At 42.9% G+C, this 18,882-nt stretch overlaps 2 protein-coding genes across 3 annotated transcripts; both read left to right on the top strand.

The window, feature by feature from the left end:
- The first annotated feature begins 10,672 nt into the window (after window positions 1-10,672).
- On the top strand, window positions 10,673-12,202 carry LOC311493999 (follitropin subunit beta-like). The gene is made up of 2 exons (XM_084552829.1): window positions 10,673-11,454; window positions 11,728-12,202. Exons 1-2 carry the CDS (start codon window positions 11,218-11,220, stop codon window positions 11,995-11,997), a joined length of 507 nt encoding a protein of 168 aa, XP_084408955.1. The 5' UTR covers window positions 10,673-11,217; the 3' UTR covers window positions 11,998-12,202.
- A 117-nt stretch (window positions 12,203-12,319) lies between these two features.
- Window positions 12,320-17,664, top strand: LOC311493998 (mitochondrial glutamate carrier 1-like). Of its 2 annotated transcripts, XM_084552828.1 has the most exons (10): window positions 12,320-12,655; window positions 13,206-13,316; window positions 13,658-13,783; window positions 14,035-14,090; window positions 14,657-14,747; window positions 14,834-14,952; window positions 15,086-15,275; window positions 15,368-15,525; window positions 15,954-16,029; window positions 16,131-17,664. In XM_084552828.1, exons 2-10 carry the CDS (start codon window positions 13,294-13,296, stop codon window positions 16,288-16,290), a joined length of 999 nt encoding a protein of 332 aa, XP_084408954.1. In that variant the 5' UTR covers window positions 12,320-12,655; window positions 13,206-13,293; the 3' UTR covers window positions 16,291-17,664. The 2 variants fall into 2 exon arrangements, with proteins under 2 accessions (XP_084408954.1, XP_084408953.1); XM_084552827.1 differs by lacking the exon at window positions 12,320-12,655 and having other exon boundaries at window positions 13,085-13,783.
- Window positions 17,665-18,882: the final 1,218 nt, after the last annotated feature.

Raw genomic sequence — 18,882 nt, 5'->3', positions numbered from 1 at the left:
CTCACTGTCTCCCACCCATGAGAAATAAATAATCTTTCATCTCTCTCTCTCTCTCTCTCTCTCTCTCTCTCTCTCTCTATGTCTCCCTCCCTCCCTCTCTCTGTGCCTAGCAGGTGGGCATCTTTGAATAATGTGAGATCATGTTTTTAAAAAATGCTGCCTAAGGCCCAAGTGTGTGTCCTCCGCTCCTCTCCAGACCGTCGTGTTCTCATGGTTAAACAAAACTGCCCATGTGCCCCTCACAAGAGTTTCTCCGGCTGCCCCGGGGAGCGCGGGCAGGCGGCGGATTGGGAGTGGACTGGATTAAACGCCGGGATTATACCTCAACATTCATTTCATCTCACACACTGGAGGCACGCTGGTGAACAATGACATCAGTCTTTGGCAGGCTCAGACAAACAGACCGATTCATGTGGGTAGGGATGGAGAGAAGGACAAGATAAAGAAGAGGAGGAAAACAGAGCAAGAAATGAGGGAATTTATTTAAATGGTACCTTTCACCTCTTGGGTCGCTCACAGAACCGAATGCTTTTTGCAAAATCCGTCAGACGAGCGGGGCACGCAGGGCACAAAGGGTCACCAGGGTGAATGGGTGTAGATTTTTAACGTGGGTGCATTATGAAGCCCAATGTGTGTGTGAGTGTGTGTGTGTAGTGGATGCATACACACAGCCAAGTCTGGGTATGAGTTCCTGCATGCTGACAGATGGCTACTGTAATGACGCAGGAACTAAATACTGGGTTTCTATGCGTTTGTGAGGTGGCATGGTTGTGTGTGTGAAGGAGAGAGAGAGTGTGTGTGTGTGTTTGCGTGTGTGTGTGTGTGAGGGAGAGAGAGAGAAGGAAAAGGAAAGAGATCATGTGTGTGAGAGATGGAGAGCAAGTTTGATGCAGATGCAACAGTTATCTCTGTTCTGTTCTTGCACCCTTCACACACACACACACACACACACATACACAGTTTTTCCTTTCTGTCCAGGTGCTCGCAGCCTTTTTCCATGAACATTCACAAGAGACCTTGAATCTGCTGCAGCTTCCATTTGCTGATAATACAGTCATACAAAAGATGAGTGTGTGTGTGCGTGTGTGTGTGTGCTGTTTGTATAACCAAGAGACCGAATGGGTCAAAATACAAGGAATAAGAGAAGCATCCGCATGAAATCTTATCAGTGAAGCCGTTAGGTTTGTCCTGCTCTGGCTGAGCTCGTTATTGCTTGTTTAGGAGGCAACTTGTAACCACACATTATTGACAAATAACATAGTGGTGTGGTGGTTAGCACTGATGTCTCACAGCGGGAAGGTTCTGGGTTTGAATCTGTGGGGACCGGGGCCTTTCTGTGTGGAGTTTGCATGTCCTCCCCGTGTCTGCGTGGGTTCTCACGGGTACTCCGGCTTCCTCCCACTGTCCAAAGACATGCTTGTTGGGTTAAGAGCATGCGCATGGTTTTCTTTTTCTCTGTGTTAGCCCTGCGATAGACTGGCGACCTGTCCAGGGTGTACCCCGCCTGTCACCAAACGACAGCTGGTATAGACTCCAGCCCCCGAACGCCCTTCCAAGCGGTTACAGAAAGTTAATGGCATCTGTCAGATGAAAACGTACCAATATGATGATAAAAGAAGTGTGCTCACATGTTCTTCAATGTCAAATCTTAACCTACAAAGTAAACCAGTAAAGATGTTTCTTTGGGGGACGCGTGTAACCGGTCACCGTTCACCGAAACCAGTAAATAAAGTTGTCAGAAAAATATGGTGGAGTAAAAACTAAAATATTTCTCCCTTAAACTGAGCGGCACATGCAACTAGTAGAGTGTCATTGTTTTTCATAATTTAAATGAATGATAAAATATCATTCAAAATCCAAAGTACATTTATCACACATTCAACTCAGTGAAACTAGAAGAAAACTAGGCGCCAGTGATTTGAAAATCCTCAGAGAGCGACAGGCGTGTGAAGCTCTCCTTACTGTTGACGTGGGTGGTGTCATCATAGTGTGTATGGCCAGGGATTTAAAAAGACCTCCAATCAAACATTCTACAGTATGGAAAATCTTCTACATGCGACGTAGACTTGAATTACTTTCAGATCTGTCCACGGACGCTGACCTGCAAATTCAGACCGAGCAGAGCAGAGATTTCGATGTGAAAAGGAGTCTCTGAGAACACCCAGGATTTCATCACAGGATCCGTTCTTTGGGCCAAAGCATTTCAGGAGAGGAACCTCAGACCGGCTGTGAAGAATGGTGGTGGTAGTGGAAATGTCAGGGTCTGGGGTTTGCTCTGTTGGCTCAGGGACTGGGCAGCTTACAGTCACTGATTCAACTATGAAGTCTGCATCACATCAAAGAGTGCTTGGATGTGATGTGAGGCCAGCTGCACAAAAGCTGAAGTTGAACCGGAAGTGGTGCCATTGACAGGGTAATGATTTGAAGCCCTCCACCAAAGGAATGGCTCAAATAGAAAAAATGGTTGGTTGAAACAGATCTTGCATCATTTTGCAACTGAAGGAGTTTTATAAGGGAGTTATTTCTTGCTAACAGGGGCAATATTAACTTCTGAGGCCATGGATGTACTTTCTTTTTCTACGGAGAAGAGAAGAATAATATGTTTGCTTATCCAAATATCTGGATACTGGTCAACACTGTCAGCTGTTTTAAAGGAACAGAAGGTTACAGAGCATCCCGGTACGATTCCTCTATGGTTGCCGCAGAGGTGTGATGTGACCACCATGCTTCATTTTGAATCATTATCGTGACTCACTGTATTTGTAATCATTATCATTCACCTTCACCTCCACGAGTGCATCAAAACTGAGCGAGAGAACACGCTCATTTTTAAAGACCCTTCCATTACTGGACAAAGCGTGATTTTTAATGGAGAGAAGGGGTCGGCCGAAATGTGTAATTAAAGCAAACAAGGAGTCACATTAGTTGGGTTAAGGGTAAATCTTCTGCATCATAGCTTTGGGAGCTCAGAGTAAACATTCCTGTGCCAAATGTGCCAGTCGGAGCCGGCAGGCTTCAAGGCCGGCAGCCATGTAGAAGGAGAGCTCAGTGCTCTGGCTCTCCTTCACTCACTTTGTCACATTCTGCTTCCCCTTTCTCTCTCGCCTCACACTATTTTATCTCCATTCCCTTGCTTTCTGCCACACTTTGCCTTGCCTCGAAGTGTGTGTGTGTGTGTGCTTGCATGCACATGTGTGAGTTTACATACGTCACGCCTATTATAAACTTCACAGGGACGAAAAACAATAAGATTATAATTATCATTCTGACTTGGGCACACTTCGATGCGTGTGTGATCATCTTTGTGAGCTATCCTGGCAGCCATCCTGCCCAGTTGTCTTAAGTCTCCGATTTCAATGCTTCTAATTGTTGTGCACACGTAGAGTAATGGTTTGGTACACGGATTTACATGCAAATTTTCCCCTTACAGGCTTAATTTAGAATTAAATCCCTAACAGCCTGTAATCTAGCCTTTCAAATTTGGCATCAAGTAATATAATGCTATTAGGGCTGTGACCATTCCACTGCTTGCACTCCTTTACCACATTTGTTGCTCAAACATGTGTGAGAATGGATGCACACAAACACAGATGCACTCACTCACCATGTGTTTTGCTGGATTGTCTCCCACTTCCTTTTGTCGGAAGCTTACCCTCCCTTCCTCCCTCTGCTATCCTGCTCACCCCCTATGTTTTCTTCTCGCCTGCCTTCTCCTCCCTCGTTCTGTCACCCACCAGCATCCCTCACATGGTCACTCTTCCCTCTATCTTTTCCTTCTCCTCTTCTCTAGATTCTTCTCCCCCATTTTCCTTATTTTGTCTGTCATTACATGTTTATTTTCTTCTTCTTCATCTTCTTCTTCTCTTTCTGTTGCCCTCCACTGGACCTGTGTTGGGCTGCAGCCCAGTGTGGGTCAGAGACAGGTTGTAATTACTTTACTCCTCCTCTGACAGCTTTAGTGACGAAAGAAAGAAAGAACGAGAAAATGATGAAGATAAAAATAAAGAAAAAGAGAGTTTATTCCTGAAATCAGAGTTGAACCAAAACAATTAATTTTTTATGCTGAAGGCCAAAAAATTATTCTGAATCAGATGCATTTCTCTCACCTCTACAATGCTGTTCAGAATCCAATGACGTGTGCCGTAAATAAACAACGTTTCCGCCTTCATCATCCACTGGTACGCTTTTGCACAGTCCAGCATCAAGAGATAAATAATACAGAAACAGAGAATGATTTCTCCCACATGCTCAATGTAGCATACGAGAGCTGGCCTTAATTGGTGGTGCTATATTTGAGTTGTAATGTAGGGCGGGCATTGCCTCCTTGACTTCGGCGCTGGGTCGGGACAAATTTGCATACCTTTAAAAATCAATTGAACCCAGACAATTGAATTAGCACAAAAAGAAACGTGAGCACAATGAGTGATTTTCGAGCTGCATTTCATTTAATGTGTCTCTGGGTCATGCTGCAGCTACTAAGATCTTTCCTCATAGAAGCAGCTTAAATGACACGAGAGCTCATTAGTAAAAAAGGTTGTAACAGAAAGAAATAGGGATTGTTTGAAGATCTCCTGCTAGATGCATCTCTGTGAGCGCCGACGTTAATTACCCAAACTGGTGAGGAGGAGACGGTTTCAGTGTTGGCCACAGGCCAGATTCCAGATGCTATTCTTATCCTTGGTGATCGATGATATTTCTTCAGCTGTCTGGGGGTCACAACTTACGGAGACAGGGGTCACCAATTATGTGGAGCCAAGAACCTCTCATTTTTAGAAAATAGGCAGTTTTTCACACACATGAAAGCTAGGTGAGTCATCCTGCACACACACACACACACACACACACACACTCATGGTGTGAATTACTTAAATTGATCCATACACACACATGTCCAGTGGAGTTGTTTGTTTCTTAAATAAATACTGTAAGGCTGGGACTCAGATGCAGAGAAAGATTAACAGCGAATGCCGACTTTATTGAACGGAACAAATTTAAGCCTCTCAACGAAGAGAGAAAATGAACAGGCTACAGAACTTTAGAAAAATCAAAATCAGTCCTGAAGGAGGCAAACAAAAACGGCTGTGGAAATTAACGTTGAGTTTGATTCAAAAACTAGATAACAAAACTCACAAACAAAAACTCACAAGGAGGCAAAAAGGAATCTGACTAAGGCAGTGTGAACAGACTTGGCTGTGGCTTGAGACATGGACTTGGATGAACAGCTGGGGTGCATAACAGGACGAAACATTCTAGCACAGGACAAGGAGAGACGCAGACTATATATACACATAAAGGTAATGGGGAACAGGTGGAAACAATGAGAAATCAGGGAAGACATCAGACAAGTGACACATGAGGGAAGGGACCTGAAACGAGAGGAGAGTTACTTTTCAAAATAAAACAGGAAGTCACGAGACAAAAAAAACCCAAAAAACATGAACGAGACAAAACCTCACCCTGGTGTGACAAATACTAGTTTGTCTGGATTATGAGTATTAGTGAGAATGCAAATAAAGGAAAGGTATATAAACTAGGATAACAAATTCAATTCACATTACAAGACAAAAGAAAGAACTGAGCAATCCTACTTGTTTAAAGTCAAAACTAAATAGAAGAATCCCATGCAAAGACTCGACAGAATTTTAGACTAGACAGAAAAAGCATGTCTGTGCACAATTTATGAAACAAAATAATTAAGACAAATAAATAAATACTGCCGAGGCAAACACGAAAATGAAAGGAAATCTAAATGAGTGCTGAGATTGCTGGCAGCCCTCACGCACTCACACTGAGAGGAGCGAGAGGAGCTACTGTACGTTACTGGTAAGCCCCTCATCCTCAACTAGGCTGATTATTTTAGGAGCTGTGAGATTGATTTTGAGCCCCTGTGGGGGCCTTGCGGGTCTGCGTGAGTGGAAGTGAAGGTGCACAAAAAAAGGAGGCGGAATAAAAGTTAGGGCGGGGAAGATCAGGGAGGAGAGGAGGAGGTGTTGGAGATGCGAGGAGAGGAGGAGAGAGGACTAGGGGTGGTCTCCAGATTCCTGAGGTTATTAATACGTGTGTGTCTTCAAGGACGGCAATGATGATTTAGGTCAAACTATTTCCTCTTCCTCCTGAGGTGCGCCAAGGTTACTAAAAAAATGGCCCCAGAAATAACTCCCTCTCTCTCCACATGAATAAGTCTGGCTCCAACAATCAGAAACTCTGAATGACAGAGAACAGCAAACTGTTAGATATGTCTAATGTATGTATATTAGAAACACTGGCAGGTTTGTTGTAAATTTGCAGACAGAGGCTCTTTTCTTTGCCACATTGGCTTGTAAAGCAGCCAATGTGTTAGGAACTGGTGTGAGACGAATCCTAGAGACAATTGAACAGAAAAACAGAAAAAAAAACACAGACTGTCGCACGCTGTCCTTGAAGATACAGCATCTTCTAATTTCATTCATCGGTAAGCCGTACTGTCTACCAGCCCACAATTCTTTCACAACAAAACTTTTATTTTTCACTTGTCGCTCAAGACGTACATCAATTCGTCCCTTGCTGTGGCCTCTCTACGTGAAGACGACCTTGCCATGGCCATTTATTATATGAGCAAAGAAGCAGGATGTTCACTGCCGCCTACGGTCTGTGTGTTCAAAAAGCTATGCAGTTTAAAGGCAGCTCGGCGAGAAAACCTTCATGTGAAAAGAAAATAAATGCTCATAATAATACTGGTTTCTTTGCCAGATAGGTGTTATTTCACCGTGTTGACTCTGCACCCGTCTTTGTACCATATCTTTGACTTAATCACATCTCTTTGGGATCTCCAGAAGTTTTATAAAACTTTTCTGCTAGTGTGCAATCATATGGATCAGTCTCTAGCTTTACGCTCAGTAAACAAATCGATCCACAGAATCCCTTCATAGTTGAGAACAAAATTTGAGATTATGTTATTCTGCCACCTAATGGTCAATGTAAGTCACAGCTATAGTGTCTGTATGTCTGGACCAGGGACAGCGTAATCCCAGCAAATTCAGAGTACACTAAACATGTTACTGTTCTGACATCTTGGGTCACTCCTCATATAGAAATGATGGCATAAAAATAGAGGAGCTCACACACTCCGTTAGTAGTTCTCAATATACTATTTCTATCCGAATACATTTGAATTTAATTGTAATTTTTTTACAAAATTAAAGCATTTTCTTTGTGGTCCACCTACAATATCGACAAATTTAGCCGACTGTTATCTTTTGTAATGATAATAAGCAAGTTCTCATACAATCGCGTGAAAGACCGGTGAAAATTCACATATTTCCCAGCATGCCATGCGACGGTCACGTCTCTAATTAAGTGGAAATACTTAAAACACAGACAGACACAAACGATACAAACAGACAGACACTCAGTCTGCGCTCAGTTTTTATGCTACAAAAACTTCACATTTGTGGTTAAGTTATCTTGTACACCCTAACAAAGATTACCTTTGCGTACAGGACTATATTTATACATCCTGTGGAGCTCGCTTCCTCCTGTGGGCGGAAGCTCACTGTAGAGGTCACATGCAGAGTGCTCGTCACTCAACCAATCACCTCGGGGAAGGTCTGAGACAAGAGCCAATAGTTACCCTTGCAGGGTATCACCTGATTCGGGTGAGCGAGTGAACAGAAAATATGGGTCACTGTGAGCAGCTGTTACAGGAGAAGCCGGGTGGTGTGGTTTCCTAGCACCCTCCGGTGGATGTGGCGCTCAGCTGACTTGGAATCGCTCGCGGCTGGCAGATGAGTGCGATGTGTGAGGTGGAGCACAGCTCCAGAACCCAATTCAGACTACTCTCCCCCCACCTTTTACACATTTAAAATTGTTATTCCGTACCAGAGTATATTACAATTACAATTACAATATAATATTTAGCTGCAGATCATACAAATAATCTAGGGGTCTGGTCCTGTCAAGACTCAGTTGCCCTGTTTAAGAGTTTTAGCTGCACCCCGAACTGTATCCTACAATTTGCACTTTCAAATAATGTAACCAAGTTTAAAGCAATGCTAGTTACATTTTCATCACTGCACTGTCACCAGTATCCATTCTAATAAAAATAATGCTCATTCTGTATACACCGATCAGCCACAACATTAAAACCACTGACAGGTGAAGTAAATAACTTTGGCCATCTTGTGACAAATCAATGTTCTGCTGGGGAACTTTAGTGTGGATGTTACTTAGACACGTACCACCCACCTAGACCAGACCAGGGACCCCCAGTCCATAGCAATGACACTCCTTGATGGCAGCAGCCATCCCCAGCAGGATGCAGCCTGACACAGGCACACACACAAAAACGGTTTAGGAAAAAAAAGAATGAAGAACAGCACAAGGTGTTGATCTGGCCTCCAAATTCACTAGATCACAAACTCATCACAAACTGATCAAGTATCTGTGGGATGATCCTCAGGGGCCCCTCCCCTCAACCCATAGGACCCAAAGCCCCCCACTAACAACATTCTCTTGTCAGACACCACAGGACACCCTCAGAAGGCCCATGTCCATTCTCTGATGAGTCACAACTGTTTTGGAGGCACAAGGGAGACCTACACAATATTAGGAAGGCGGTGATAATGTCAGGGCATCGATGGATCAGACTTGTTTCAGTGCAGGTCCAAAAGGTCCAAAAGTTTCCCTGCAGAACATTGAATTGGTGTATATTTTATTCCATAGTTGTCTCCTATGGTGTGCAGTATAATAAAACCAAATCAATTAGAACTGTCTGAAAATGACTTGTTGGTCATCGTGTGACCTGCCGACCTCGGGGCATGGCCGAGACATGGCCCCCATGAAACATAAGGACTGACCCAATTCCAGTCTTATCAGAGAGTGCAGAGTTACACATACACATACGATTGGAAACAGAGAGCCACAGAATTAAAACCTCAAACATCACCTACAGATGTCGTGATTACACATGATGATCTGGCTTTTTAGTTGCACAACTTCAAAATGAGTCCTGGACCTTTCCATCATCGTTACTGGGTCCCACAAACATTTTACAGCTAAACAGTAACATGACCACTCTTACTTGCTTCAGAATTCAAACATTAAATATTTAATGACTTACTTTCATTTCACAATTTAGCACCTAATTTATTCTTAAAATCATTATTCTATATGTACTATATGTTTACGTGATCTGTCTGTGTGTTATGTCGAAAATTGCTGCAGAATCCCTGCAGAGAAAGTGGGCACAAATTGCACATATCATACAATCATTAAAATTTAATGTTGGTTTTAAATCAGGTGTGGCTCACACAGCACTGGATTTGTAACCAGGACATCAAGTCTGCACCAGAATTGCGTAGCACTGAAATAACACACTGTTCTTGCCTGGGGAAATGTCTTGTTTTGATTGCTCTCTTGCCTCACGAACCTGACATCGTGACAAATAATAATAATAATCCACTGATTTCCAAGCAGCTGGATGTATGTCAGGACAGATAGACGGTGAACTGTCCACGACCCACTTTGTTGTAATTATCTGATGGCTTTGTTACATAACTGTGACCCATCACGGTTAATGTAGAGCAAACATAGAACGATAGAAGCAGGGGCCGGGTCAGCAGAAAAAGCAAAATATTGAACTGATCACATCATATGATGTGTAGACTAATTCAATTAACCTTAATCCTTCTGTCTGGGGTACCTGCAGAGCCCCAGAGCTATCCTTCCAATTGTTTATGAGTTTGTCAATCAACTTGTTCCCATTCTGATTCTGCACTAATTAGTATTTCTAGATAAAATGACACCCAATGTAGTTTCAGTGTGTGAAACTATTTATCAAGTCCATATTTGCCTTGGGATCTAATTAACAGAATCACACATCATCATGTGCTGTTTTTTCTTCTATTAATAATTAATAATGTTTTGAGATGAAATTAGTTTGTGGCAGTTGTTTCTTATAGCAGTTCATTTTTCAGCACTTCGCTAATAAAATATATAATAATATCTGTATTTTCTATCTTGTAATTTGAAGACATGTTTACTCAGATGACTGAAGAGACCTATATAAAATACATCTGCTCTTTGGGGTTTCTCAAATGATTAGACTTACTAATCAAACTAATTACATTTTGATACGTCCCGGAGAAGTCACGGAGAAGTCACCGGAACATTACTACTATATAGAGACATGCAAAAAAAACCCAAACAAAATCAAACTATCGTACTCAATTTCTGGAAGAATTATTCAGTTAATCAAAATGAAATATGTTTTTGTGTGGAAAAAATCCGGGTTTACATGGCCACGTCCACTGGGAACAGATGGGAATTATGGGAGCATTAATGGCTTAAAGAATGAGGCTGTAGCCTTTTTTTTTTACTTAGGTAGGACACAAACATGTGAGTGCTGACCCGACATCAGCCAGATAATGTCCATTTTAAATATCACATTTAAGGGAGAATTGTTGTGTTTGATGAGAACTGTTTAATGGCATATATTCTGGACCAGAGGGAAAATCCAAAAAAAGCCTATTTGCTGTCATTCAGTATTTTCCATTGTGTCTAAATTTGATACATTCTTAGGAATGAATTTATATATTTATGCCACTAAATAAGTATTCTTAAATGTGTATTTTCCGTCATTCATATTACTCTGAAATGTCACTTTAAAAAGAGACTTCCATAGGAATTTTTACCGGCCCTTGTGACTGAAATCAAAACACAGGAATGGTCTGAAGTAAAACGTGTGGAATCAACCACATGGATCAGTTTGCGGGTCAGGGCCGGAGTTGCGTCACCGGCTGTTCTCGACCTGCTCTAACATCATGTGGGATCAGTACAACAGCTCAAACCCCTGATATTCCTTCAGTGTGACCTCTGAAAATGAACGATGTGCATCCCTGCACATGTGCACACACACGGCCACTCTAAACATTGCAGGCGGATGACATGTGATTTCTGGAAGGGTATTGTTGACGTCTGACGTTGAAGTCTTCTGGGGCACTCAAGGTGGATTAAGGTTTCCATAAAAGAGGGTGAGCGTCCTTGATATTTTCAGATGTTCACAGAGGAAAGGAACAGAGAACACAGCAAGGGTAAGAAACAGAAACATCTTCGTATCTGAAAAATATTATTCAGGGACATAGCTTATCGTGGTGCATTATAAAAGTTTGTCTTCCTCTCCTCATTTTAGGTTTGCATGAAATTTAACAAATCAGAAGTGCACCATCCTGACTGCATCTAATGTTTCTTTTTTCTTTTTGCGTTTACAGAGTGTCTGTCGCTGTCAGCACATTTGGGTGTGTGTGCACTCTTAGCATGCCTTTGTTTGTGTTAAAATGCTTGCTGCTGTGCGTGTTGGTGGTTGGGACGGTGTGTGCCTGTACACTGAAAAATCACACCATATGGATTGAGAAGCAAGACTGTTCCCAGTGTGTGGCTGTCAACACTACCATCTGCAGTGGCTACTGCTACACACAGGTGACAACCTCTACACGCACTTCAGACACTTTGTGGAAACTGTTCAGCTGAGCATTTGGCATCTGATGCACAAGCGCTGGCGTATTTGGAACGAAGATGATGTGGTGATGCATACGGATCTTTGAGGGAAATCTCTTGTTGCCTCTGTGCCATAACAACAACAGTGGCTAACACACTACCAAGACACATTTTAAGATATCTGTGTTAAACTAATCATACTGTTCTGTTCCACCATTGCACAGTCCCTAACAGCCCCTGTCTCCTCTACTGCAGGACACCAATTTGAGGGGACGCTTTGGGAGGACTTTCTTGATCCAGCGTAGCTGTGTGCCTCTCTCCTTGGTGTACCGGGCTGCCCATGTTCCTGGTTGCCCTCAGGATGTCAACCCACAACTGTATTATCCTGCTGCCCGCTGCTGCAGCTGTAAGCGCTGTGACATGCGCACACACCACTGTGTCCAGCCCAGCCCGATCTCTAATGACCACTGCTCCGTTGCACTGGGCAGTGTGAAGAAACAAAACCAGCCTGCTCTGGGAACCTGACAGAATGCTAATATAATCAGTGCACATGCACCGGCAGTGCTGCTGCTTATATATGTCAATGTAGTTCCTCTCTGCTCATTAACTGTTCCTGTTTGTTAGGCAGTTGTGTTGCAATAAAAAAAACTGTGTTGAGCATGCATTACCAATGTGAATTGTATTGACGAGTAATAAAATCGTACAGATGCATAATACTTGCATCCACCTATAAAATATTTTGTACATACTGAAATGCTTTCGAGTTTGTTCATTTGTGTGGCTCTGTAATTGATTTTTTTCCTGCAAGATTTCACACATTTTTTGCACATGCTGTGGCACACAATTACTGATGGGACCAAATATGGTTAAGTTAAATGTCAACCATGTGCCCTGGGTCACGGCACAGTTCGACAAGTCTGAGAGAAAAACGGATTAACGTGTTCATAATGTTGCATCATGTTCCGACTGCAGGCTTGTAGAGACGAGTCGGCCCATCCCACCTCGCATGGAACACAGAAACCGTAGTCATTGGTCGAAGAGACAGGTCTTGAACACACCTAGCTGTCACAGGTGCTTTGTCCCTATACCCATTCATTCCTTATCCATTCAGTCCTGCAGCGGTGCAGAGAAACAAAGAGTTGGCAGCTGCTCAGCACCATTAAACTCCTGTCTTCGTTTTAAGGTGCGTACTGCATGATCTCGCTACTTTTTCTTGTCAGTAAATGTAGCCCTGTCTATAAAGAAGCAAGGCAGGTCTGCAAAATGTGCAAAATGTGGCATAAAACAGGGCTATGCATTTGTAACGTCAAAATAATTATAGCAAATTTTTCCTACTACGTATCTCTAGACTCCCTCAATTTTAAAAGCAAAAATGTAAAATTGTGTCCAAAAACAGCATGGATATGAAGTTGTATTGCCACATTAGTCAACATCTTGTCTTGTTTCGTGTGCTTTAAAGCTAATAAGACGATATATACATGGTATTTTTATTCATGATTTTATCCACTAAGTGAGTGTGCATTTGCAGTCATGAAGCTCTGAGCCGATGATAGTTGCATCCTCGAAAGGACTGTGGTTCGATTTTGGTATGGCGATGACTGGTGCTGGCTATGTTTCTTGGCGGGCAGTGCAGTGGGTGGAGAGAGATGTCGAATTTATCCCTGGATATGCAGGGCTGGACTTTCCTCTGTATAAATAACCCTGCGCTTCTCTCACACTCTTGCCTTGCTCAGTGTCTCTCGGGGACTCTCAGCCTGCTCTCCCTCTGCGACCTCCTCCTTTGTGCTGACCAGCTTTTACACTCAACAACAAACAAGAACCATGGCCCAGCAACAGCAGATAAGGTACGAACCTGTCCAGCGCAGGCCTCTGGAAGAGAGGCCTCGCTTTCACTGTTTAACTCCATTCATTATACGGAGTAAACACTTGTGTGTTGCGTTTCTGTAGGGCAAGAAGCCTCGGGATGTGTAACACCTTGTGTTGTTTGATTTACTCAGCAAGTTATTTTTGGATGATTCCTGAAGGCACTTACTCTATACCCAGTTGTGTTGTAAAGCCGATGCCTCAGATACGGTTCACACACATATAAGAAGTGCTTTTATGCTCAAATTATGACCTCTGTCCTTATCCTGCTTCAGCGTCATTCACTTGTAGCTCTTGACTGTTGTGACTTGTCTTTGAACAGCCTTCCAGCCAAACTGATCAATGGAGGGATTGCAGGCATGGTCGGAGTCACCTGTGTGTTCCCGATAGACCTGGCCAAGACCCGTCTGCAGAACCAACGCAGCGGGCAGCAACTGTACAAGAACATGTAAGAGCCACAACTGCCATAAGAAAGATCAGAGGCAGTTTGTGTATTGTGAAAACCTTGGTCTTTCTTTTACACCATGTGCATACAGCCTTTTCTTGCAATGCAAGTCCTTTGTAAGTCTATTCATCATCAGCCTTCTGTGACACTTTTATTGTAAGTTGATTAGATTTAGATTTTAGGTATTTAGTAAGGCTCAACCTATTTTGTGGTAGCCGAGCAGAATTTGACCAAGCCTTTTTTTTCCTCTTCAGGATGGATTGCCTAATAAAGACCGTTAAATCCGAAGGCTACTTTGGCATGTACAGAGGTAAGACTAAACCAACAGTACCAGTACCTTTAATAAGTGATTGTTGGCCTCAAATAAGTCATACGTAGTAGACACCTCATGAGAGCTGATATTGCTTGAGCTGGCAGAGGTACCAAGACTGTGAGCCATTTTGATTACATAACCTTATTTGAAATAAAATACGTGGAACCAATACATGCAAACTGGCAAATTTAATCAGGCTCAAAACGAAGACTGTGGGTCGAATCACAGTGCTTGGATCAACTCCATTGTAAAATGATCCGTAAGTGGTTCAGTGGGTCCTGGGTGCATCTTGTAAGAACGTAAAAACTTGTTGTTGATCACTGTGCCTTTCTGGCTGACCCTCTTTTCCGTTTAAGCACAGGTTGCAAAAAAAAATAATGGCCTTTTGTGCCTCACATAAACCATGTCTTTTTTATTTGATTTAGCCTCTATAATTCAGGAGTGGGGTTGATATTTACAGACATCTTGCCATTTACTGATTTTTTTTAACTCTTTCCTTGGCTGCAGTTATTTGCTGTCAAGCTGAGAATTAAGTTCGTCATGAGTAGTGCTTGTTGTTGCAGGTGCTGCCGTAAATCTGACCCTGGTAACCCCAGAGAAGGCTATCAAACTAGCTGCTAATGACTTCTTCCGCCACCAGCTGAGCAAAGATGGGTGAGTAGCACTTGATCTTCAAAGACTGACTCCAAAACAAATATTGTCCAACTTCATTGTTTAACCTAGTTCTCACATGTCCTCAGTGCTAAGTTGACAGTGTTCAAGGAGATGTTGGCGGGATGTTGTGCAGGAATGTGCCAGGTCATTATCACCACACCCATGGAGATGCTCAAGATCCAGCTGCAGGATGCAGGAAGGCTAGGTAAGACAGTCTTCACCTGTTTCGGGTATTTTTCTTCCCAGCCAATTAAAAGAAGAATAGATCATTTGCTGCTTTGGGATGTTATGGTTTTAGCTTCGGTAAAAAATAAGGTTGTGTGTTCTGTACCTGCCAGCGGCCCAGCAGAGGGTGATGCCTAGTGTGGTAACAACTCTGAAGATGGGAGGGACCAGTGCTGTTCTTAGCCGTTCTTATAACGCCAGCCCTCAGGTCTCGCGAGTGTCCGCCATACAGATCACCAGAGAGCTGCTAACGACCAAAGGAGTCACAGGACTGTACAGGGGACTTGGGGCCACATTGATGAGGTGAGATTGACCTTAATTGTTGCTCGTACTTAACCAACTTTCTATGTTTTTGCAAGAGGTCAAAACTAAATATTTGTTGTCCACCTTTTCAGGGACATCCCCTTCTCCGTTGTGTACTTCCCCCTTTTTGCACATCTGCACCAGCTCGGCAAGCATTCATCTGACGACCCATCTGTGCCTTTCTATTGGTCCTTTATGTCTGGCTGCTTGGCTGGATCCATTGCCGCCGTGGCTGTGAGCCCTTGCGATGGTGAGTGATGAGCCTACGCCGCAAGCATATTGTGCGCTCGTGTATCGTCATTGTTCCGTAATTACTCCGCTGAAACGTAAAAGTCTGCAGTCAGGTGTGTTGTTTCTTTCCATGCACTTCAAACGATGGCGACTGGAACAGTTCCTGAAGTCACTGCAAGATAGAAAAGACACCAGGGTAGATTTTCCTTATGACCAGTGACCTGACTGAGACAGAAGGAACTGGGGAAATACATTTTTGGCCAGTTTTAACGTCTACATCGCAGCAACGTGGAGCCATATTTTTCAGGATGTAGATCAGATGCATAAGCATAAATCTACTGTAGCTTAAGTTTAAATAACTGGCCTGTTAGGTAAATCTTAACAAAAAAGTTCTTCCACATATTCTATATATTCTCAGCTAAAGTCACTCTTGTATGTCTTGCTCAGTGGTGAAGACAAGGCTACAATCTCTCAAGAAAGGAGCTAACGAGGAAACCTACAATGGTGTCGTGGACTGTGTCAGGTAATCACATCTTAATCATTCAGATTCCCAGAAACACAATTTTTGGTTGACACCAGTAGCGCCAGTTCTGTGCTAACCCTGCGCTCTCCTTTCTATTGCAGAAAGATCCTGAGAAAAGAGGGTCCCGGAGCTTTCCTCAAGGGGGCCAGTTGCCGGGCCCTGGTTATTGCCCCACTCTTTGGCATTGCCCAGGTTGTGTACTTTGTAGGAGTTGGAGAGTACCTGTTGGGATACGCCCCTTACAATATCTACTCTGCATAAACCAGCTGTTTCTACGTCTTTCTGCCGGCTCATTAAATCACGGCAGCTATGCCCTAGGCACAGCAACGGACCCAGCTCTCTGTTACTGTGTATCTTCTTTACTGTTGGAGGTTTGTGGTAAAATGCTAAAGGGACCAGTAAGATGACATTTTATTTCAAAAATGGTTTCAAATTATGCCTTTAGCTAGACTGTTTCTTATTTTAGAAACTGTCTAGCACGAAAAAGAGAGTTGATTCCCTCATTGGGAGCTTTGAAAGTCCAACACCGATCGCTATTTTGCCCAGAACAGACTTGACTCTACTGCTGTGGCACCAGACCTTTCAACGCATATCACTTACACTTAAATGTAACTCTAACCTGCATCTCCCTTCAGCTACCCTATCTTGGTAACCACTAGGCGATGGCTTTTAATGTGTTGCAAAAGAGACCCAAGTGTGCCAAGGAGCACCAGATAACGATGGTGAAATGCTGAAACTTTACTTGAATAACTATCTTGTTCTAATGGGTTATATATAAAACTAGGGCACTGACATGATTATACTGTATTTATGATGTGTATATAATCTGGCAAATAACTTCTTTTACATCTTGGTGGGGAAAAGATCTGGATAACAGTTGGTTTAAGGGGTCTTAACTTGCACTAATGTAATGAAATGTTTGCTCTGTTTAACCACAAGGGCGTCATACAGGGAATCTGTTACTTGGTGTTGCCAGGGGTGGTTTTCTAAATTCTTTCCCCATTCCCATTACCTGCACTGCTTTGTAGCTGAGTTGTGGCTGAGGTGTTTGGGATCTTTACTGTGAATTTCTTCCATGGCAGCCAACGCAACTCATTCAGTGTGCGAGCTTGAATTCTGCAACTAAATAGCTCAATAAGGCCTTCTGCCCTTTGGTGATATGAGGAAAATGATGTTTGATTGTGGTGGAAGTGAAGTGGTGATGGGCAAAGAAGACTTCATTGATGGATTCATTAAGCTTTTGGGACCAAGGCTCCTGAAATAAAAGTGCAAAATGACCGACAACTAGCTACGTTCTCTTGGCGGATTGCAGTTGTCTGGTTGGTCAATTTTCTTGTCAGAGATACAGGAGCAGACACACATGAATGATCTTAGAAGCTGGAAAAGATTGTTTCAGTTGTGGCCTCTCGGTCTGTCTCTGTCTCTTCTGGAAGATTTCATGGGTCGTAGTACTTTCTTGTGTAAAATATGTGTCCTGTATATCGAAAGTTTTCTCACACTGTTCATGTTCAGTTCCCATCAAGATCACCAAGAACAGTTTTAACCATTCAACATGTGGTTCTGCCGGTTGAGAAAACAATTTATTTTTTAAGTTCTTTCTAGAATTACGCATGTAAATAGAGATTTCTAAATGCTGAATAAATATTTATAAATGCAGTGTTTATTTGTGTTCGTGGAGTGTGTGTGTGTAGCTTGAAGTATATTGCATAAAATGCATATAATTAGATAGAGCTACTGGCAACGGGTAGCAGATTCATTGTAAACAGTATGTTATTTTTTTCTGATGCAAGCTTGCCCCACACGTCCACACATGCACCACACGCATCGGCTGGGTTTTTGGCACTAGAATGTGCTCATACTGCACTGTTGGGGTAACTCTATCCTGGGTAGTCCTGGGGTCTCTGCCCCGTCTTACACATATCTCTCCCTTCAACTAAATATTCAGCTGTCTGTAAAGCTCAAGTGTTGAAAGATGATCCTCTGACGTGAGCCTCATTTGACTAACCACATGGGATATCTCTGGTTTTCCTCTAGATTTACAACTACAGTATACGCCGCTATTTTTAGAAATCCGAATTATTTTTATGTTCGGCTGCTGTAGTTCTTCTAGCAACACCGCAGAGTGCGTGATGATATTTTCTGGTAATCAGTGTGATTAAGTTACCTCTAGCAAGGTGTGGCTGTGTGTTTCACTTCTGGAGGAATTCAAGTGTGTGGACGTAAGGGTGTATTTTCAGGGCTTGAAACCATTACAGCAAGCAGAATATGTGACAGAGTCCCTGGGTGAAATGGTGGACATATAATATGGTATGATATGATAACGATCTGGATGGTCCTTCGCTTTAGCCTGAAAGACACAACGTCCATGATTTCCAAAAACAAATTGAAATGTGGACTCGTCAGACCACAGTACACTTCTCCACTTTGTGTCATTTCATCTGAGATGAGCTTGGGCCCAGAGAAGCCAGCAGCTTTTCTGAGTGTTGTTAATATGGGGCTTTCGCTCCGAGTTTAGACTTGACTTGTAGATGTTGCGACAAACTGTGTAAACTGAAGTGTTCCTATAGATGATGAAATCCCTAAATTCCTTGCAACTGTACATTCAGATACGCTGTTCTTAAACCGTTGGGCTAGTCGCTCAACCCATCCTTGCTTGTGAGCAAGTGAGCCTTTCGGGGGTGCTCCTTTTATACCCAATCATGACACTCACCTGTTTCCAATTAACCTGTTCACCTGTGGACTCTTCCAAACAGGTGTTATTTAAGCATTCCTTAACTTTCCAGGTATTTTGTTTCCCCTGTTCCAACTTCTTTGGAACGTATTGGAGGAAATCAAATTCAAAATGAGTGAATA

Source organism: Chelon labrosus (genome assembly GCF_963514085.1).
Source record: "Chelon labrosus genome assembly, chromosome: 10".
In the NCBI taxonomy this organism is placed as follows: Eukaryota; Metazoa; Chordata; class Actinopteri; order Mugiliformes; family Mugilidae; genus Chelon; species Chelon labrosus.
Note: the sequence above shows the minus strand (reverse complement) of the source record. Positions and strands in the feature narration are given on the sequence as shown.